We start from the raw sequence: 15,518 nt of genomic DNA, 5'->3' as shown, positions 1-15,518 counted from the left end.
GTGTTGTTACGGGATTATGTCACACACACTGTTGTTGCTAAAAGTCCACCTTCGCCTACTCCGTCTCCACAGCGTTCCTCATGTACTCCTTATCCCATAGCACACTATATTAATTGTGATAAATTTCTGTAAATTATCGCAAGTTTTTAGCAGCAATCATTTCTGGTCAAGACCCAAAATCATTTAAGGAAGCAATGCGACATGATGGGTGGAAGAAATCTATGCAAGAAGAAATCCGAGCCTTGGAAGATAATGGGACTTGGACATTGGAGGAGTTGCCTCCCGGGAAACGTGCTCTTGGTAGTCAATGGGTCTATAAGACCAAATATTTTTCTAATGGAGATGTAGAACGATTGAAGTCCATATTGGTGATCTTTGGCAACCATCAAACAGAGGGAATTGACTACAATGAGACTTTTGCTCCGGTAGCAAAGATGACACCTATCCGAGCTTTCTTAGAAATAGCCGCCTCAAAGAACTGGGAACTTCATCAGATGGATGTGCACAATGCTTTCTTACATGGTGATCTTGAAGAAGAAGGGTACATGAAATTCCCCCGGGGTTTGAAAAATCCAATCCGAAATTGGTTTGCAAATTGCGGAAGTCACTATATGGTTTGAAGCAAGCTCCGCGTTGTTGGTTTGCTAAACTTGTTACTGCTCTAAAATGGTATGAGTTTCTTCAAATCCTATTCCGATTATTCCTTATTCACATTCACTAAGGGGCGTGTTCAGATTAATGTTTTAGTCTATGTTGATGATTTTATTATCTTTGGCAATGATTCCGCTGCGTTATTAGCTTTTAAAGCTTATTTGGTTGACTGTTTTAAAATAAAAGATCTAGGGCCCTTAAAATATTTTCTTGGCATAGAGGTCGCACGAAGTGCGACGGGATTATTTTCATGTCAGCGCAAATATACGTTAGACATTATTTCTGAAGTCGGCTTGACAAGTGCAAAGCCTAGTGGCTTTCCAATAGAGCAAAATCATAGATTGGGTCATGCAAATGGTGATTTACTTGCAGATCCGGAAGCATATCGCCGTCTTGTTGGTCGGTTGTTCTATCTTGCTATGACACGACCAGACCTAGCTTATTCAGTGCACATACTGTCGCAGTTCATGCAGGCACCTCGGACGAAGCATTGGGATGCTGCCTTACGTGTGGTTCGATACTTGAAAGATACACCCGGGCAAGGGATTTTGCTACGAGCAGATAGTGATTTGACGTTACAAGGATGGTGTGATTCAGATTGGGCGGCTTGTCCAATTACTCGGAGATCGTTGACAGGTTGGTTGGTGTTTTTAGGCCAATCACCAATATCTTGGAAGACAAAAGAACAACCTACAGTTTCGACGCCATCAGCAGAGGCAGAGTACCGTTCTATGTCATCTATAACTTGTGATCTAAAATGGTTGAAAGGTTTGCTATTGAGTTTGGGTGTACAACATCCAAAGGCTATCCCATTGTTTTGTGATAGTCAATCAGCTCTACACATTACTAAAAATTCGATTTTTCATGAAAGAACCAAACACATTGAAGTTGATTGTCATTTTGTGCGGGATGCCATTACAGATGGTATTATTGCTCCATCATATGTGCCTACAGATTCTCAGTTGGCGGACATCTTTACGAAGGCGCCTGGCAAACGACAGTTTGATTTTCTGTTGTCCAAGTTAGGCATTCTAGATCCTCACCATGCTCCAACTTGAGAGGGGGTGTTACGATATATATGTTGAAGATTTGATTTGGTTTGATGAGGATATTCTTAGTTGGCAAGGATAGATTTATGTTAAGTAGATAATTTTGTCAATATTCTTGCTATAATTATCTTGTACATCATGCTATATATTTCGGCCAAGAGCCATGAATACAGTCAAGCAATTCATTCCCCATTAATATTTATCAAACACATACTTGTCTTTTCTCAATTGATATTTATGTTTGTATATTCTACCGGCATGACGGCACACTGGCCAATATAAATAATAATGGTTTTGCCACTTGATAGATAAATTGGGCCTCCATTAATTTCTAATCATTATTGTTGAGTACTTAAGGATACGGAAACAACCCCTGCCCTGTCCTCCCCCCCTCTTCTTCCCTTTGAGGGGTTTGCAGTCCACCCTCAACTAAAGATGATAGTAGACCTAATAGACTTGTGACACAACCCAACACGACAAAGACACGAGCACATGGCAAAACATGGTAAATTAAGTAAAATTTAGTTTAGACTCGCAATAATATTACAACACAGCAGCAGCATAAGGCCCTTTTTTTGAGCTTCTAGGCAGAGCAGAACAGGGGGTTAGCAAGGTAGAGCATATTAAATTTCAGCAGAGCAGATTTCAGGATAGCAGAGCAGAGCCAAGTCGAGCCGAGCAGACAGAGCAGATTTCAACATTATTATTATTATTATTATTATTATTATTATTATTATTATTATTATTATTATTATTATTATTATTATTATTATTATTATTACTATTATTATTACTACTACTACCACTACTACTATTATTATTATTATTACTATTATTACTATTACTATTAATATTATTACTATTAATATTATTATTATTATTATTACTACTATTATTATTATTATATCTCAAAAACATACAAAGTTATACAACCTATAGAAAATTAGTGGGAAGCCGAGATAAAATCTGAGCCCCCACTCCTCTAGCTATAGAAAAGCCGATCCTAGTAAAGATATGAGTTGCAGCATGCGCCCCAATGTCCTGAGTCTTCGAGAACTTCTGGATCCGCTTCAGCAATGCAACAACCTCCTTTTCTAACTCCCCAAGAGAAGAGAAAGAGAAAGGAAGGAAGCCATATCCAATTGCTCGACAACTGGATTCGTACTTGACCCGCTTCCGATTAGCCGCATCAGTCACTACCCGTCCAGGAACAAAGTCAGAAAGCCCATAATGTGTCAATGGAGAACACCCTGTCAAGTCAACACAGACATCGTGACCACGATCCCATGAATAAAGTAACACATCTGCAGGTCTGAGAGCCTCGTCATTCCCTTCAGATAACCCAATGCACGCCTCCTTTCTAGCAGAAATCCCTGACCGATAGCAAATATCAACAAGGGTATCCCGAACAACATTGTGCCGATGCTTAATACCCACCATACCAGCACACGATACCGCGTGATCACCGAAAATATCTCTTGTGAAAACCCTTGAACAAGCAGAGCACGACGTCGAGACAGAGAACAATGGAACACCCAATCGGTAGCATAACACACATCGGTAAGTCTTTGCGTTCATCGTCTAACCCAACCCTGAAATAGGAACCGCCTGAAGCCAAGCGGAGGTGTGATCTCCCTGCTGCGATTTCCACAATGCTGATTGTCGAGGAGATAAAGAGAAGGTAGATTCTGCAGAAGTGGTAACCTTTGTGAAGTATATATCTGCCAATTTCATCATGAGTTTAGGGGCAGCGACCTCAGTAGGATTACTCAAAAAGTCAGACTCAACCGTTCCATCAAACAGACTCAACGCATCCGCAAAGGCTCGACCAAGGCCAACAACGCCAGCATGCCATAGTAGCTTTGTCTGCAACCCAGCAGACTGTAATCGAGAGGCAAGAAAAGCATAATGACGAACATCACCAGCGGAATAAACACCAAGTCCGCCAAACGCAATTATTATTATTATTATTATTATTATTATTATTATTATTATTATTATTAAGTGCATATACCATTGATTTAAGTGAGTGAAAACATAAATAAATGTGTACCGTATTTAACATATGTTAATAGTATAAAGATAAAAGACAACAGTTTACTTAAATTCATTTCACAAAAATTTTAAAATAAAATGATTTAATGAGTAATAATGATTTTACTTATAAATATGTCTTAATCATATATTTTTAACCCTCAAAATAATAATGATATACAAAGTACTACTTGAAAACAACCTCCTTTTTTTTTCTTTTTTTTTTTTTTTAATTCTTAAATTGTATGGAAAGATTTGAAAAATAATTCAACTCAATGAACTAACAATCAATACCCATACATTGTGATTCTAATATCAAATGTTTATAAAAAGAAATTGTTATTATTATTATTTATTTTTTTGAAAGAATTGTTATAATTATTAGAAATTATTAATTAATAATATTATTAAATATTAATTCTTAATAGTTTGAATTATTAAATATTATTATTGATAATTATTATTATGATTAATAAATATTAATTATTATTAATATTAATAATTATTATAATTATTTTTAATATTAATAATTATTATAATTATTTAAAATAATTAATTATTATCATCAATACAATATTAATTATTATTATTGAATATTAATTATTATTGTTATTATTAATTATTATTTGAAAATAGAGCAGAGTAGAGCAGATTTCTTTTGAGCAGAGTAGAGTAGATTTGATCTGAGTAGAGCAAGGCTCAGCAGAGCAGAGCAGCTCTAAAGAACAGGGGCTAAGTAGACTTGATGAGAAAATGATCTCAAATGAGTTTAAGTTTTTATTTCATTCTCAAAATAGCAATAATAATTTCTAGATAATCTCATTGTAAAAGGAGATTGATCTTATTACATCAAAATCATTTGGGGATCAACTTTGTCTAACATCACATGCTCAATCCTAACATATGTTCATGTGAGGTCGAGGGGTAGGGACAGAGGTATAAAATTGAGAATCGTAGGTGGTAAGAGTAGAACCTTGAAATTATAGATGACAAGCGAGGTGAGCTTGGGTGCAAATACCCCCCTCTACCATGTCCGATCCATACTCGGCCTTTTTTTTTTTTTTTTTTTTCTAAATCCTTCACCATGGCGAATACATATCCAACATCCATATATGTCTAAGTGATACATGTTTAGATCTATGCCCGATCCATCACTTTAGTGAGTATCCACTAGCCACTTATACCCATGGATTCCCCCCACATATATGACCCACTTAGCTATTATTCCCTTATGCACACTTAAGAAGAATGATTTCTAAATAAAATTATAGTATCATTATTATATAAAATGTGATACATGGCGGATATAACTTTTGATATCTATATTCATCCACTATGACACTATCTAACAAAATTTATACCTACATATACTCACTCTAACTAGGCGAGCACAATGTAAATTTGCAATAATGTATCCACTTGTCATCCTTAAGCTATGTTTAGTTCATCCAATTTTTTGCTTATCTAATATGAGCTTAGCTACCTTTTTTTTTTTTTTTTTTTTTTTTTTGTAATTTGTTCCGATTTGAACTTTTTACTTATTTATGTAATATGATTTAATATGACCTAATTTGATTGCTTGATTAAAAATCGCACATAAAACAATAAAGTATACTTGTGAGCTTTTTTTTTTTCTCTAATCTAATCTGATCATAAATAAATATACCGCAAGCATTTAAACATAGCCTCACTTGTCAAAAAAAAAAAAAAAACATAGCCTATTCTTACTTGAAAACTTGAAGTAGGGTTTGATGTTAGATTTTCCATTTTTTGAGGGGTAAATATATAAAATGCAGTTTAGTTTTAAATTACCCGCTAATTTTTTTATGTTAACGTTTAAGGAGAGAGAAAATGAAGAAAGATAGAGGGATGGTTAAGGAGGTCAACAACTTTAAGCTTTCCTGCCGGCAATTAACATTCTTAAGCTGCTACCTAATGATTGAAGTTTCAGGTCAGCTGCGATTTTCTTAATTATTAATTTATACCATCAATTTCATTTTATCCTTCAAATAGTATTTTCGTATTTCATTTGGACATCTGATTTATTTATTTTTATGTAAAAAATGGCAAAAAACACGGCTAAAATCTTTGACCTTTGACTAATAAATATGAAAACCCAGCTCAATTTGAACCCTATTTAGAGTCAACTTTCCAATTAAACCTTCAATTTTGGTTTCTGATGCAATTTGGGGAAAAGGGTATCAAGTGATTTCTTGAATAATCCCTCAGTTGATTAGGGTTTTTTTCTGGGGTTTGATGATGAAGAAATTAGGGTTTTTGTTTTCTGTTTTAATTAGTTATTTGGTAGTTGTTGAATCAATCTGTAGTAGAGGTTGTGATTTGGGTTTAGCTTCATACTATGTTCAGCCAGGTGATACTCTTCTTGTCATAGCAAATTATTTTCAAACTTCAACTGCTAATATTATGAGCTATAATCCCCAAATCACGGATGAAAGTGGCATTCAAATGAATTCCCGGATCAATATTCCGTTTTCTTGTAATTGTATAAATGGGAGTTTTCTTGGTCATAATTTTAGTTACCAGATTAAAACTGGCGATACGTATACAACTATTGCAGCAAACCAATATGCCAATCTTACTACTGTTAGTTCACTTCAGAATTTTAATAACTATACGGCGACTGGCCTTCCCGTTAGTGGCAACCTTAATGTGATTATTAATTGTTCTTGTGGAAATAGCAGCGTGTCCACGGATTATGGGTTGTTCATTACTTATCCGCTTCGTCCTGATGATAGCTTAAGCTCTATTGCGCAGACAGCTAATTTGAATGCGAGTTTGTTGCTGAGGTATAATCCTGGTGCAGACTTTAATGATGGAAATGGGCTCGTTTTTATTCCTGGAAGAGGTATCAATCTTCTTTCTCTCTCTCACTGTCACACACACAAACACCCTGGAACTCATTGAAATTATGTACTGTACTAGTTGAGTGTTAAAACCTGGGGTTTATTCTGGTTTCTTTTTCTTGAGGTTTATCAAATGTTTACTTGTCAAATTGTGAATTGATCATTGCCTTCTTTAGTTTACAGAACTTGTTGGAATTTTGTGACTTAATTATTATGCATTGTTATGTTGTGCAACTGCACATGCATGTTGTGGGATCTGAAAACTTGTGAAACTCAGTAAAAAGCATGGTTAGGGGTACGGTAACAATGAAATAGTTTGGACCAAAAGCTTATTAAATGCATTTCTTATAGGCTGCATTCAGTCTCAAACTTGGCTAATTCAAACTTGAATTGATACATGGTCGTTGGAATGTATGGGATGTTACTTATTTCTCCCGGCTACTTCTTAAGCTTTATTAGTGTGATTATGCTTATAAATGTAGCACCCAATTGGTCAATTATTTTGTGTCTTTATAATGAACCGATGGATAGATATATATTTGGGTGAAAAGGTCTTTTCAGTTTGTCAAGTAATTATGTTTGTTTAAACACAAGTATAGGTAATATAATAAGTGATCATCATGTGTCTATATAAACAGAACAAAACAAATCAAGTCAATCCAACCCTTTTAGTGACTGCATGGTTGGGTAGGTGGTGGAATAGGGGAGAGGTGTAGATAATATGGTGTATTGGTGTAAATGATGCAGAGCATTTTATAAGGAATTTCATAAAAGAAAATGAGGAAAGAGACTTTAAAGATAACCCACCATACAGTCACGAAGGGCTTTGGGGTCTGAACTAACCTATGTTATTATGGATTAAAAAAAAAGATATTGGAGATTGGAGAAGGAAAAATATGTATCACCCATAAGACAGTTTTTGTTATATTATTTCTTGAGTGTTAGCCATGCAGAACCACAAATCATTTTGGGACGAAGTTTTTGTCGTTGTTGTTGGCCATGTAGAAGGACCAAACAACTAGAATGCCAGGACTGATGCCTGGATGTTGTTTGTAACATACTTTGTATGAAAAGAAGAGATGGTTTTATTTATGTGTTTAATCTTCCCAGATGTTTAAATTGAGATCAATAAGAATCTTTTGCATCATAATTTTTAATCATTTAGCATAGTTTCTGGTAGAATAAATTCTGAGTGAAAATCATATGGGCCGGCGTATCATATATACAAGGGCAAACAACTAGAATACCAGGCACTTGTGCCTGACTACTGTGTATCTGATTAATAGTTGGAGGGAAGAGTTTTAGCTCTCTGATTGATTTTCTCAGATGATTGCATTGTAGATTGTAACTAATTACTGCAGCATTTATATATTTTATTTCAAAATTCAAACACGAGATGGGGGAGGTGAGTTTACAAAACTTGCCTCTGTTTCAGGCTTCAGCTCTTCATCACGCCCTTAGGTGCCATTTTGACCTAATAATATGTTTATTAAGCTGAAGAAAAAGTTCGAGGATAAGCTAAGTAGCTAAGTCTTCTTACTTATTATAAAGGCCGCATTGATTTTAGCTATGGAGGGAAAAAAATGTGTTCTCTGAGCATCAGTTTTTGGTATGTTTCTGTAATGACCTTTTGTTCACCATGGGATGACTCAGCTTAAAGCTTTTAACTGAGACTGTTTTCAAGCATGTTCACTCATTTTCTGAACCAGCCTCAATTTATTACTCTTTTGTGCAGACAAAAATCAAAATTACCCTCCACTGATATTAGAATCAAGGTATCTTGTAGTCTTATTTTATTCCCAGACTCATCTATTTGTAGTATAACAATTACTATATCAGTCTCATTTGAGCCACTTTCTTAAAATAATTGTCTTGTTATCTTTTTAAAAATTTTATGCAGCCCAGGACCAGGTGGACCTTCCACGGGTATTTGACTTTGCTCCTTTTGTAAATATTAATTTTTTTATCCTATATCACACCAATAAAGCCTCTTGTCTTCTTCCTTTTCCATATTCTTGGACTCTTGGTTGTTCTAACAGTTTATAATTCCTCGTGACAATTGTTTTGCCTGCTCCCAGGAATTTCTCCCGGAGCCATAGCTGGTATATGTGTGGCAGTTGGATTGTGTGTGCTCTTGATTGCGTGGTATCTTGTCTATATAAGAAGAAAAAAGAGTAAAGCAGCAGCCTTGGATAAGCCTGATTTCCTGTTAACACCAGCTGGTACTCTTCATCTCTTTGTGGTGAACGCTTGAATCATTTATAAGTGTTATTATTTTTTTTTTTTAAAAGTTTAAGTCTATAAGAATTAAAATATATCAAGAAAACGTGAGAAGCCACTAAAACAAACCGACTGCATGATGACTTTTTTTTTAATTATTATTTTTATAAAAATAAACTAGAAGAAAGCATATCAAATATCAAAGCAATTATGTTGGAGAAGCACCGGATGGCAGATGCCATAAACCAAGAAGCTAAGCCATCACATGATCCCAAATACCTCAACCCTATTAGTTCTATACTAGAAACCATAAACACACTCTTGTGCTGGGTTAATATTGTTTGCTTTTATTGTGAACAGAACATGTAACCGGACCATCTGAAGCTGTGGCTGTTAATCCTAAGCATCCTGGCATAGCAGTTGATAAGTCAGTGGAATTTTCTTATGAAGAGCTTGCAAATGCTACTAGTAATTTCAGTTTGGCTAACAAAATTGGTCAAGGTGGATTTGGAGCTGTTTACTATGGCGAGCTAAGAGGCGAGGTTCGTAAATGCATTTATTTATTTTCCTGTGTGTACAAATACAAATAGTTATAATGTTCATCGTTCTATATATAAGAACATAAAGTTAGTTTGTTCAATTGCATCTTCAGAAAGCAGCTATCAAGAAGATGGATATGCAAGCAACAAAAGAATTTCTTGCTGAACTGAAGGTCTTGACGCATGTTCATCACTTGAACTTGGTACACACTCACCCCCTGAAATATGTCAGATCACTCAGTAACTTTGAGTCTTTGATGCTATTGTCTTATAAGCTGTTTTGTGCTGAACTAGTCTAAGTGTTTATTGTTAATATATTATACTCTGTTAAATTACTATATAACTTGCATTCTTGTTCCCTGCTGCAAAATTAAGTATCTGAGTTAGGTAGGATTTCAATGTTTAAGTGGACCAGCAAATTTTTTTATTGGTTACAATCCCTCTTGAAATGAGGAAAGGGACCTCCTTTGTAAAGAGATTAGAGAGATATTGGGATTCAAACTTAGTCTCTTTCTTGTAATCGAGTAGGTTGTACACCAGAGGAGGCTCCTTCCTGCTAAGACTCATCAATTGTTAATGATGACAAATTGATAATGTTGATTGGCTCTTCTTGCATATTGAGGGAGCCAAGGGTCATGAGAATTTATGCTGAATTACTCTAGTACTTTGTTTAGATAGAGAGAGAGAGAGAGAAGGGGGGGGGGGGTTGTTCAAGAGCACAGGCTCCCCAGGAAATTGAGTAGCTTATCATGACACAGGGTCTTTGAGAATAAAAGCGAAGACTTCAACTAGGGTATGTGCAAGGATCATGATACAGGGTCTTTGAGAAAAAAATCTCTTATCCTTTGGACTCCATGAAAACTTATCTGCATCTATTTATTGGTAGATGATCTTGCTTCTTAACATTTATAGTCCCTTTTTTTTTTAATCAAAGTGAGAGTCAATGCTGGTCAACTTTTTAGCTTTGAGTTGGTACATTTAATGCTCCAGTTTGACGTCCTTGCTTCATATCAATGAAATACAAGATAAAAATTGTTTATGCAATCAAACTTCTAATGGAAATTATCTTTCTGCTGTGTCAGAATTAGTCTATGTACAACTGAAACCCTCTTACCTTGCGGTAACCTGGATTCTTGTAAAAGTCATCAGGCATTAATGTGTCCTTGACAGACTTGAGGCTTCACTTTTAGACATCTCTTACCAAAAGGGGCTGAGAAGAAATGTATATATTAGTTATTACTATATTTGGCTTGCAGATCCTGTTATAATCTCTTTACATCCCCAGTCACTTCTACATTTCTTCAGCTAATGTGAGAATGAACCCTTTTATGAAATGATGGCCCTAATGAGGATGCAAATTTATGCTGTTTTCCAGTGCTCGATAATACTCTTCCAGTAGAAATTATTTTACTGTCCTAGTGATGAAATGAAATAGATCATCTTCCCGCAGAAATTTAAGCTAGTTTCCAGGCTTGATAATACTCTTTCAGTAGAAATTTTGTACTGTCCTACAGTCCTAGCACTGACTGCTGAGTATATTCATAGGAGGCTGGTTTAGTGCTAGAAATTCTTTTTGGGTTGGCTGGGTTCTGTTTGGTTCTTTTTCTAATGAGACATTTGGATCAGTTTTTTTTTTTTTTTTTTGGGTTGGTGGCTCTTACGATCACCAGATTCATGACACAATCTTAGTCTCACAAGGAGTTTATTGGATACTTGGTTTCTGGTCCTGTGATATCGGAGCTTTCTTTCCCCCCTCTCTATTCTCGTGTTTAAGTTTATTTTTTGAGCTGAAGTTAGTACTTATGTCATGTATGAAGTAAAATTGAATATTGAACCTTTTCATGCATCTGGTTTACTTAGATTTGACCATAACTGTTTAGTTGGAATGTTAGGTATTGTTCTCTGCAACCAATTTGATGTCTTTTACAGTTCCATTGGAAATGAGGATTATCTGAGTATAATAATATATGCTGTATTTAATATGATGTCTATTACTCTATTACAACCAGTCTCCTATGAATATACTCATGTCTACTGTATGTGAGTGCAGGTTCGCTTGATTGGATACTGTGTTGAGGATTATCTCTTCCTAGTGTATGAGTATGTTGAAAATGGAACCTTGAGTCAACATTTGCGTGGTTCAGGTAGAGCTATCTCTGTGGAAAACCGACTTCCTTCTGTTTTTCTCCTCTGGCATAAATATTCTATCAGTCCAACATGTTTGCCTATCTATTTTCAGGAAAAGCTGTCCTGCCATGGCATGCCAGAGTACAAATTGCTCTTGATTCAGCAAGAGGCCTTGAATATATCCATGAGCACACTGTACCTGTCTACATCCATCGTGATATTAAATCTGCGAACATATTGATTGACAATAATTTCCATGCAAAGGTACTTCAAGTAACTGCACGTTTGTTTAATAGCCATTCAATACTTTATTTGCTCACAATCTGCTAAATTTGCAGGTTGCAGATTTTGGATTGACAAAGCTAGCGGAGGTTGGAAATGCGTCTTTACCAACTCGTTTAGTGGGCACATTTGGATACATGCCACCAGAGTATGTTATTTAGAAAATGACCATGATATTACTACATACACCCCAAGCAGTTGTAGACTTGTAGTAAATTGTGCTAATTTGGCTTCGGTTTAGTTCTTCCATCCAGTTGGCTTGATCACTGTCCTAGGCCTAATGCTAGTGGGATGGAGCGACCCCTGCTGTTCAAAGAAAAGTTCTAACATATTAGCACTCTGATGAATATATCAAAATGATGTGAATGGATTGAGGTTCTTTGATCTGTTATAGTACTGTAGATAACTTGTTTAACTAGACAATTAAGTAGATTTTACTCCCTCCATCCTGAATCACTCACTACATCTTGACTGGCACTGGCTTTTAGGAAAATAAATTGACTTGTTATTATAATTTGTGATAGTTGATTAGTTGGTACTCCCTCCACATCTAAAAGTTCTTCCTTATTTGGCTTTTTCTTTGTGAGACAATCTCAATCCAAACAGTAAGAATTTTTAGAGATGGAGGCTCCGTTTGTTTTGAAGGAAAACATTATCCTTGAAAATGATTTTCTCATTTTCTATTGTTTGTTTAGTGAAGGGATGGAAAACAATTTTCCCAAAGGTGGAAAATAGTTCTCCCAAGAGTAGAAAATATTTTCCTTTTAAAAGGTATGCTGCATTTTCCTCCCTACTTCCATCCCTTACCTTGCCTGTCATCTATCTTCTCCTTTCCACTCCTATTTTCCCCTTCCTATATAATTTTTCTTGTAAGGAAACAAACAAAGAGAAACTTTTTTTTTTTTTGTAATTGTGTTTTCCCTTTAAATTATTTTCCATGGGGTATCATTCTCCCAAAAAATTGTTTTCCGTTTAAACAAATGGAGCCGGAGAGAATTCTTGGTAGTGAGGTAATTTTTTTTTATTATTATTTTATTATAGTCAAGGTGATGGGGTTGTTTTACTACTTCTTGCTTTCCACAGATATTGCAATGTGTGCACTTTTCACACTATTTGCACACTGCTTTTTAATCATATATTGTGACTCATATATAAGGAATTAATATAGTCATCTGGAGTCTTGTTAGATTTGTCTCAATCTACGTCACAATGTCAACTTTTCATCTTTTTTTTTATTTTTTTATTTTAATATAATTAACCAAGCAACCAAGAGAAGAAGGCAAAGAAGGCTGGTATTCTCAAACACTTCCTGGTTGTTTTGTTCTATGCGCAGCCTCTCAGCCTTGGCTTTCTACATAGGGTTTTTATTTCAAAAAAAAAAAAAAAAAAAAAAAAAAAAAAAAATCATTTTTTATAATGAACCTGGGGTGGGTGTGGAAAATGTTAGAGCCATCAGATGAGAGGTTATTTTGGTTTAGAGAGGAAGGTGCACTGGATGATTGGTTAGTTAGTACATTTACTAAAATTCTCTTGGCATCTTAACCCTGTAAGAGAATAAATGAACTTTGAGGGATATTAATTCTGAGCATGCCCTTGACATGGGTAATGGAAAGAGGAGAAGAAGCTTTATCAAGGAGTTGGAACACTTGGAAGTGGAGAATCGTTGTAGTTAAGGATTCAAGATCCATCATTGAGGTGATAACATCATCATATGGAAATAATCAGGTATTGATAGTGCTTTTTTGAAATAGCGTCATTTAGTGATGAAGAAATTACAAACTCAAGCAGAATGATTTAGTGATAGCCCATAAAGGTGTTTAGGCATCCTTCTTCAACAGTTCAGCATCTGGTCCACATGAGATGTCTCTAATCATGTTTTCTTATTTGCCAGCCGTCATCATGGTCAAAGAACGGTATAAGCATCTTCCTTTACATAATATTGCTGGACAAGAATTGCTCATAATTGACAACATATAAGCTTGCAAAAGGGGCATCCTAGATTTAATCCAATAGCCTACAGTAGTTTTTGCTGTCATGTAGTCAAATTTCTAATCACTGTGGAAGTTAATATTGAAATTCTAGGAGGCTTTCCTGCTTAATTTTGCCGGTATAGGAATTTTTCTGATTCTTTTTTTTTTCCCCTACATTTCTTATAAATGATATTCTTAAATATTTGAAGTCCCATGCTACTGCTAATCCATGATTGTTGTATCATGATGATTTATTTAATCTTTTTCTGCGTGGAATATCTTTTAGGATTAGCAAAGGTACTATTATGTGTAATCATGGATTAATCTCTTGCACCAATGGTTCTGTCTTTCAGCTGCTTAATAACAAATGTACTTGCCTCGTAGAGATCCTAACTATTTGGCTGTATACAGGTACGCCCAATTTGGTGATGTCTCTCCCAAAGTAGATGTTTTCGCTTTTGGTGTTGTTCTCTTTGAACTCATATCAGGCAAGGAAGCTGTGGTAAAAGGAAGTGAATCATCTCTTCAACCACAGGGCCTTGCTACTTTGGTAAACAATCTGTTTTTGTTTAATCATACCACTTCTAAAAATATATTATGTTACTTTCTTAATATACAATATTGATATCAAACAAAGTATATTAGAAAAAGAATGCATGTAGTAAATAAATATGTCCCAGTGCCAGTAAATTAGACATTCTTTTAAGAACAAGTCAATATAGAAAAGCTATCATTTGTTTAGGAATAGAGGAAATTATTGTGTGATGTTTCTTTTAAACCATTCACCGTTTCTTAATCGATTTTAATTTCAATCGATATGCCTAATGCAGTTGTTCTTACCAACTTCATTATTAATAATTTTTTCTCCATGTAACAGTTCCAGGATGCTTATAGTGAGTCTGATCCGAACAGCATATGCAAACTAGTGGATCCAAGACTAGGGGAAGACTACCCTCTTGACTCTGTCCTCAAGGTGAATATGATCAAGCAATAAGATATGTTGGCTAATTTCAGTTCTAAAAGATGTTTGTATTAAGAGTTACTATATGTTTATTGTTTTACAGATGGTAGAGCTAGCAAGAGCATGTACTCATGAGAATCCCGACCTGCGACCTAGCATGAGATCGGTTGCAGTTGCTTTGATGTCCTCCTCATCAACCACAGAAAATTGGGATATAAGTTCGTTCCATGAATATGGCCTTAGAAATCTTGGGTCTGGAAGATAACAGAAAATGGAGGATGTTAGCATTGTATCTTCTACCAATTCTTTGCCAATGTAATTATGTAAATGACATATTGAATTATTGCTTTAGATTTTCAGTTGTGGTTTGGTCTCATGATCTTTTTCCACACTTTTTTGTCTTTTTTTTTTTATTTATTTTATTTATTTTATTTATTTATTTTTTAACATGTTTTTATTTATTGAAACTAGAGTTGTTCAACATTTGAACTAGCCTAACTTGAAGAAACTGTGTACATTTTTCTTTTCTCATGTATAAATGAATATAGTGGATGAAAAGGTTTTGTTATTGGTTTTTTTTTTTTTTTTATTTTTTTTTTATTTTTTTGGTGTTTAGAGAGCCACAAGGGCTTATGTGTGAGAATCGATCTCACGATTTCCTAGAATTGGGAGGGAAGCTCTAATTACTTGAGCTACCTTATTCTCAGGTTTTGTTGTTGTTGATAAAACAAGATTGGGTGATTGGGAAAAAGAAAAATAATAAATAAATTAATTAATTAATTAAAAAAATAAATAAAAAAAAAAAACTATCCTAGGGATAA

At 34.9% G+C, this 15,518-nt stretch overlaps 1 protein-coding gene across 1 annotated transcript; it reads left to right on the top strand.

Moving 5' to 3' along the window:
• Positions 1 to 5,808: 5,808 nt before the first annotated feature.
• LOC145591461 (chitin elicitor receptor kinase 1-like) lies at positions 5,809 to 15,086 on the top strand. Its single transcript, XM_081647920.1, has 12 exons — positions 5,809 to 6,600; positions 8,334 to 8,373; positions 8,499 to 8,524; positions 8,677 to 8,820; positions 9,179 to 9,360; positions 9,471 to 9,560; positions 11,408 to 11,501; positions 11,597 to 11,748; positions 11,823 to 11,914; positions 14,148 to 14,286; positions 14,614 to 14,709; positions 14,801 to 15,086. The coding sequence occupies exons 1-12, from the start codon at positions 5,991 to 5,993 to the stop codon at positions 14,960 to 14,962; spliced, it is 1,827 nt and encodes a 608-aa protein (XP_081504046.1). The 5' UTR covers positions 5,809 to 5,990; the 3' UTR covers positions 14,963 to 15,086.
• Positions 15,087 to 15,518: the final 432 nt, after the last annotated feature.

The sequence above is a fragment of the Chenopodium album genome, chromosome 18 (genome assembly GCF_948465745.1).
Source record: "Chenopodium album chromosome 18, dcCheAlbu1.1, whole genome shotgun sequence".
NCBI lineage: Eukaryota > Viridiplantae > Streptophyta > Magnoliopsida > Caryophyllales > Amaranthaceae > Chenopodium > Chenopodium album.
This window is presented reverse-complemented; position numbering and strand designations above follow the sequence as displayed.

Bases quoted from the DNA above. Each gene is read 5' to 3' on its own strand.
- LOC145591461 (XM_081647920.1), top strand. From the start codon at position 5,991: ATGATGAAGAAATTAGGGTTTTTGTTTTCTGTTTTAATTAGTTATTTG. The intron at 6,601-8,333 runs GTATCAATCTTC...TCTTTTGTGCAG, and splicing joins CGTTTTTATTCCTGGAAGAG to ACAAAAATCAAAATTACCCT. The intron at 11,915-14,147 runs GTATGTTATTTA...GGCTGTATACAG, and splicing joins TTTGGATACATGCCACCAGA to GTACGCCCAATTTGGTGATG.